This window comes from Episyrphus balteatus, chromosome 2 (assembly GCF_945859705.1).
Source record: "Episyrphus balteatus chromosome 2, idEpiBalt1.1, whole genome shotgun sequence".
NCBI classification, from domain to species: Eukaryota; Metazoa; Arthropoda; class Insecta; order Diptera; family Syrphidae; genus Episyrphus; species Episyrphus balteatus.
Genome location: NC_079135.1, coordinates 104,484,461 through 104,491,511, shown reverse-complemented (window position 1 = coordinate 104,491,511; position 7,051 = coordinate 104,484,461). Strand labels below are relative to the sequence as shown.

Below are 7,051 nucleotides of genomic sequence, written 5' to 3'. Positions count from 1 at the left end.
GAGTTTTTTCAGTGTAAAATGAGATGCGGGAATGTGATGAGGTTATCCGTTTGGCTGGTTGTCGCGCAGCACAAGGACACTATTTATTATGGTCGTTCTTCTGAGTGAGTGTGCAGGTTAGTTGGTTGTTGTTTTTTTTTTTTTTTACTTTTTTTTCTTAGTTGTATTTTTTTTTATTTTGTTGAATTTTTCTTCTAATTTCTTGCACGTTGGAAATTTTTCCCTTGTAGTGGCAGTGGTGGAACACCTTCATTTGCCAGCTGTGAATGATAAAAAAAGAAGAACGAACAAAAAATTATACTACATTTATATAATATAAACGATCAAATTACATTGTCATAGAAAAAAGAAGGAAGGAAAATGGTTTGGTTGGTTTGGTTGGTGGGAATGTGTCAGTAAAAATAAATTACCTACATTCTATATATATAAGAAAACGAAAAGAAAATGGTCACCATGTGCCAAAGAATGCGACGACGTTGGTGGCAGTGTGGAAAAAAAAAAGAATTGCGAGCGAGGATTGATCCTTCATTACAAATTCATGCCAAGGAATATAACCTGACGGCTAAATTATGCAGACAGCTAGTGCTTATCCTAATTTTACGACTTTTGGAATGCAAACGATTTTGTTCGAGTGCTTAGTTTTTAGTTGTTTTTTTCCTTGATGGTTTGACCGTGTTGGCTTAAGTGGGGAGTTTTTTTTTTCGGTGTTAGCAATTGATTGAGCCATGGGACAGCAAATATAAAAGAGCATCCAGACAGTTTTGTTGAGATCAGAAAATGTTTCTTTTTTTTATACACAGAACCTACTTTCACTCACTTACGTAGAAGTAGCGCAAGTCACTTAACATTACATGACATTTTTTTTGCATGTTTTTTTTTTTTGTAAGCAAAATAGAGTGAGATTAGACACTAAATCGTTCTTAAGAACACCGCTTAAAGGCATTGTTGACTTAGCATTATTTTCATTTTTTCATTAAAGTCATTAAAAGTAAAGTACCTGCTCGTTTTTGATTTTTTTTATTGCAACAAATTTAATTTTTATGGAAGTTTTTGAGTAATATAAGGTTGGGACCATGAGAAAAAATTTTAAGGCAAGGAAAACGAGAACTCTAATTTTTAAATGTAATACCTTATGCTAAAAAGTTGTATTATGGTTCGAGGTTTAAAAATATATAAAAATAAAATCAAGATGTCTTTCGTCTGTGGCTCGCTCAAATCAGTTTAAGTTAAAAAAAAAACTTATTTTTCTTTATTTCTCACAAGTTACTAAAAATAAACTAAGCTAAACAAACTTATATTTTAAAATTCAATAAAAAAAAATTAATAAATTCTAATTCTAAGTCGACTTGAGGTCTTGTTTATAATATATTTTTTACTACATTTTACTCTGATGTTTAAAGTCTTCTTCAATGCTAAAAATCTAATATCCATACTTACAGATTATTTACAGATAAATAAAGAAGCTTTTAAATAAGTAGAGTCAGTTAGTTGTATTTTGTCTCTTTAATTCTTTCGGACCCAGCGTTACTTTCATGTAACATATATAGTCAATTACATACTTCTAATTTTTTCTATCGAAAAAGGGTCTTAAATTCACAATTTTTTTTTTTTTGCAATTTTTTTTTGTTTTTATATAATGGTCATAATTTTGAAAAAAAATATAAAAAAAATGTTAATCCAGAAATTGTTCTATTAAAAGTTATTTTCTCAATTGTCCAACTTTTTTGGTGATTGTAGACAGTGCATCTTATTTACATGTAACATGAGAGTAACCTATTAGTTTTGATATTTATTTTTTTGAACAATAATTGTTTGCTATTCATATTTTTTATTAGTGATGTTTTTGACACGATAATAATGAAAAAACATTTTTTAATATTGATTTTCATAGCTTGGGTTCGAAAGGATTAAACCGAAGTTTTTTTTATATATTTGCTAACAGTACCTTGCCATATTATTAGGCTCAAGTGCAAAAATACATCTTTGAGGTTTATGTTGATTAATTTTTAAAGTTTTATAACAATTTCAACCCTCATTGAAAAAAAAACCCTTTTACCAAAAATTGTTCTATGAAGACTCGTTATGCTTTCTATCTATCAAGTGTCACGTTATTACCAAATCTCATTAGAGTATGGGCCACACTTTTAACTATAATATTCTTAGGCACTTTAGATTCTTGCTTCCATTCTCAAATGTAACATAATTGCTGAATTTCAATAAGGTAACATTATATTACTTAGTTTTTGCAATGAACCTACATTTATTTTTCACCTAAAAAGAGGTTGTCTGTAAGGCCGGTTTGCGGACGATGATTTTACGTGATAACGTCGTCAGAAAACAGGTTGTGTGCTTTTGTTTAAAATGAGTCAATTGAAGCGTTTACTTTTTTCAAACAATTATGATTTGCAAGAAAAAGCTAAAAAAATACCTTTTTTTATTTTCTCATTATAATAATTTTTTTATTTTAAAAGCTTACAAAAAAAAATTATGCAATTTATAAGCCAAGTATTTCTTCTTAAGAATAAAATCATTTTTAAGTAAAAAGTATAAAAATAATTTATTGAAAACAATCATTTTCATCAAAAAAAGCAAAAAAAAATATGAATTTGTATCTTCTCACGTCATTAATTCCATTTTTTTCCCTAACAACCTATACAAATTTGTATACCATCTGAATATCGATCAGGTCTATGAAACATCTACAAAAAGAGCTAGGATTTTGAACTCGATCAAATTTCATTAAAAAAAGCAAAAAAAAAAACATTTATTTTTATGTTCTCAGGCTATGGAGTCAATTGTTTTGTTTTACAACCTGTAAAAAATATATACCACGTGAAAGCTTATTATTTCATCTTTCATATGACGTATCAATCTCATTTCAAAGATGCCTACAAGAGAAGTTAGAATTTTTTAAAGTCAACCATGTCGAATTTTCAGACTGTTCGGGGGGCAACAGATCTCCACTGGTGTTTTGAGGTTTTCCGCAAGTTTCTTGATTTAACATTGTGTAGCTTGTAGTTAGTCGACCGTTATGTGTGATATACTAAATGAAAGGTAATTGTATCAGGATGCTCATATAAGTTTAATAAAATTTCTATCTGCTCTTGGTCAAAAGTTATAACCTGTTAAAATCTTAAATTTTATTTTACCGTTATCTCAAAATTGTGTTTACGAAAATGTTTGAAACTTCGCACACATATAGTCGTAGTCATGGTCTATCATTATTTCATATACTTTATTCCTGTATCTATTAAAGAAAAACAAAATAAAAAGAAAAAACGATGAAAATCGGTTAAAAACGGTCAAAAAACGTGTTTTTTTTTTAATTTGTTTCTTCCGTTATTCAGTCAAAACTCACTAAACGAATCCGAGTTTTTGCACATGTATGCATAAGGCCAAAACCTACATGTCCTATAAGTTTGAATTTTTTGAACGCTCAAAAAAAAAGCTACAAATCAAAAATTACCCAAAAATACCCTTAAAAAACAAGGTGTTTTTCAAAAATTCATATTGGAAAAAAATCCGTATCAGACACATAATTTTTTTTCCCTCATCTTTCACCTGGCATCTTTAGAATTGTCAAAAAAAAATTTCCTTTACCCAAAATCATCATTTTTTCATAGCCCCAACACGTGTACAACGGTCAAACAAAATGTTATAGCTTAGTTTCAACATTTTTTAGAATTTTTTCTTAAATGCAGTTATTCTTTGATTTTTTTTAAATGCCAGTTATTCTTAAATTCATCTCATCTATCTATAGCAAAAGAAATCAATTCTCTGCGACTACTTCGCGTTTAGATTTTAGCCCAAATTTCATCTTGTTAATGAAATTCGTAGGGGTACCATTTATAGCATTTAATTATCAGAATTATCGCGGGTTTTCCATAATTCCCCTAAAAAAAAAAAACACTTATTCACCTAAAATATTTGTATAGCCTGCTTTGATTTTTAGTGCCTAAGGTAGATGAAACATTTTCACAAATACTCACTGGGATACCATTTTTGTTTTTGTATGGTTCTAAACTTCACCCCCATCCTCTTTTCTGCGAAAAAACATACTTCTACCCAAATTTTTTGTGCAGCCACTTTTGATTCTTCATCATTCATTATTGGAAAAGAAATTTTTTTGCCAAGTTATAACCCTTTATAGCTTCATATTTAAAATTTAGACTAACGACTACAAATGAACTGGTTTTATTATTTTTATAGCAAAAGGAAAGTTTGTATAAAAAAAAAGAAAAATTAAATTTATAAAATTATGTTCCACATACGCCCCAGTGACCCATCAAATTAAAATTTCGAAAATGATAAACAATTTTGCGTCAATGTAACAAAGAATGAATCCAGTTTGGATTTGTTAATGGTCTTTCACGATTTATCATTTTTAGCTGAAAGTAGTCTCTTTTCTTAATAATGTCCGATTTTTCATGAAACGCAATTAATTAAATTTGAATAGTAATAAATCTCTTGTTTTTTTTATTTAATATTATAAAAAAATTAATAACACCTACACCAAACACTTTTTTTTATTTTTTTACTCATCTAACTCCTGACAAAACAAAGAACCGACGAAAACAGTAAATTCAACAATACATCCACCTTAGTCGTCGTCCTTTTTGTCTGGGTTATCGTTTGCTTATAAATCAAAAAAACATCCTCCCCGTTCAAAATAGCCGGAACACAATCAACAAAAATAAAAAACAACAAAAAAAAACCAGCTAAATTTTACAAAAACAAAATAATTCAAGTCAAGCAGATTTGAAAAATCCTAACTTCCGCCTACAGTCTTTTCTTTATTCTCTCACTTTGTTTGTGTGTGTGTGTCTCGCACAATAATCGGTCCAGATTGTATTTCCTGAGCAGGCGATGATGATGACTTCTCCAATGACGTCGACAGCACCCAAACGACCAACAAACGACGACCGACGACGACGACAGGAAGATGAAAAACAAAAGAAATCAAATTCCAAAATCACCCAAACCAACATAAAAATCCCATTGGCTTTTCTTACCAACTCCAATTCTCTCTCATTTAACCAGGAATATCGCCTGCCTTGCCGTTTGCAAAATCAGGCATGCCGCGTCAACATAACTAACCCACACACACTCACTCATATAAACACACACACACACACAAATTGAGAGCATAGTTTTGATTTAGCCTGTGATTGGAAAATATATTTCCGACCTGGATTTTTTTTTTTTTTTCGCTTCTATATAGAATGCCGCTGCCATTGCCGCCGTCATAAACACCAATGTTGGTCGAAGCTTTTTATTGCTTATACAGCGATGTCTGCATTCAACAGCAATTCCAATAGGGTTTGTGGCAGGCAGGCGGACGGGCGGTGCCGGTGGTGACGCGGTATACCGTCGTCGTCGTTCTTCATTCATCTAGCTTTTCAGCTAAAGAGTTTTTACCTAGGATTCTTTTCTATATGGCAAACCCTAAAGCGGAAATTGAAAATTTCTCCTTTGAAAAAGATTCCCATCCGCTTTGAAAGGGGACACAAAAAAAAAATAGCAAAAAAAAAAAAAAAAACATGAACATAAAAATGAAATGAAAATAACATCACGAAAGCTAATCTCCTTGAAATAATTGCAAAGAGCTCCCTTCGCATCACAGCACTAAGCAAAGTGCATATAATTTGTAACATCGAGTTGTTGTATTTTTTTTGTTTTTAACCAAGTTAATAGAAAAAAAATGTTTAAATCAATATTTATGTCAATTCAATTAGCGGGATTAGTGTTCGGGACATGTGTGAGGGTTAATGAATTCTCAAAGAGATTTGGAGGGTATAAGCTGAATTTAAAATCACACGGATGTCTGCGACTAAGGCTTTTGTTCTCTGTAGTCCTTTGTTGTCTTTATTCCTTTGTGATTATGAGCATTGATAGCTGATGAAAAATGTCTGTAGTTTTTGGTGATCCAAGGGAATTATGACAGAGAAATTATCATTTTTATTCAAAACAAGGCCCTGCTTAGATTTTTTGTTCGAGTGTAGGGTCAAAAAGTCCCTTTTTACTGATTACTTGAGTTGACGGTTCAGATCAAGGTTTTAAAGGATTTTAAGAAGTGTGTTCAGTATCCAAACATCAGTTGTTTATAGAGTTTTCGATTTAAATAAAAGTCTGAAGTAAAATTGCTCAGAGTTTACATTAATAGCTCCTAGTTCCTAGAATTTTTTTAACGTTCGAAAGATTTTTAAAAATCGTAATTAACTTTTCTAAGTACATCGACCTCATCAGTCTTGACATTGCCAACAATCACGCTGGAGTTTTTTGTTCAGATTGGTTTCATTAAGTGTCATGCATTCTTTGGAGCAAGTAGCTTTATTTTTTCACATTATTGAAATTCTTGAAGATCTTCTTATAAATACAAAAAAACTTGAAAATTTTAGGGGTTCCATAACATTTTCTTATATATCTAGGAAATTCATTTTTGTTTAAAATTTGATTCAGAGTGTTAAAACTAAGGCAAAACCAAAACATATGATCTCGATATAAGTTAACTTAAAATAAAATTAGATATCCTTAAGTTTTAATATAATTATTAATTGGGAACTTTTGAGGAATTTGTCATAGGTCCTGTGTCGGGGTTAAGTTTTGGTACTCATTTAGACTACAAAAATGATGGAAGTAAATACTAAGACAAATTTGTAATATGATGATTTCAGAAAAATTTTCCATCCATAGAAGCGTTTAGTTAGCCATTAAATAAATTTTGCAATATTTTCAAAAAACCATTTTTATCATATTTAACATTCGTACTGATTCGGGACAAATCTTATGCAGCATTTAAAAAGAAATTTTTAATAAATCAATTTCTTAAGAACGAGTCAAGCAAAATATTGTATCTAAGTACCTATGTATTTTTTTTTTTTGAAAATTTTTTGAAAATTTTAATAAAAAAAACAATAATTAAAAAAAAAACGGCTCCAACGATTACCTAACAAATAATTTTTAGAATTTCTTCTAAGATCAGCTGCAATATTATAACCCAATTTTTACAATAAAGTACGTAATCATTTTTTAGAATGATTTACTTTTTGTG

General features: G+C 30.1%; 1 protein-coding gene and 1 long non-coding RNA gene across 3 annotated transcripts in view; one reads left to right on the top strand and one right to left on the bottom strand.

Moving 5' to 3' along the window:
- Window positions 1–504, top strand: LOC129908610 (uncharacterized). The gene is made up of 2 exons (XR_008771304.1): window positions 1–116; window positions 231–504. It is a non-coding gene; the product is annotated as an uncharacterized LOC129908610 (long non-coding RNA).
- The window catches only part of LOC129908609 (protein obstructor-E-like), a 125,140-nt gene continuing 118,217 nt past the window's right edge, over window positions 129–7,051 (bottom strand). For both annotated transcript variants that reach the window (XM_055985235.1, XM_055985234.1), the window contains one exon: window positions 129–260. In XM_055985235.1, coding sequence (XP_055841210.1) covers window positions 195–260 — 66 coding nt within the window. In that variant the 3' untranslated portion in view covers window positions 129–194. The remainder of the gene's footprint in view (window positions 261–7,051) is intronic.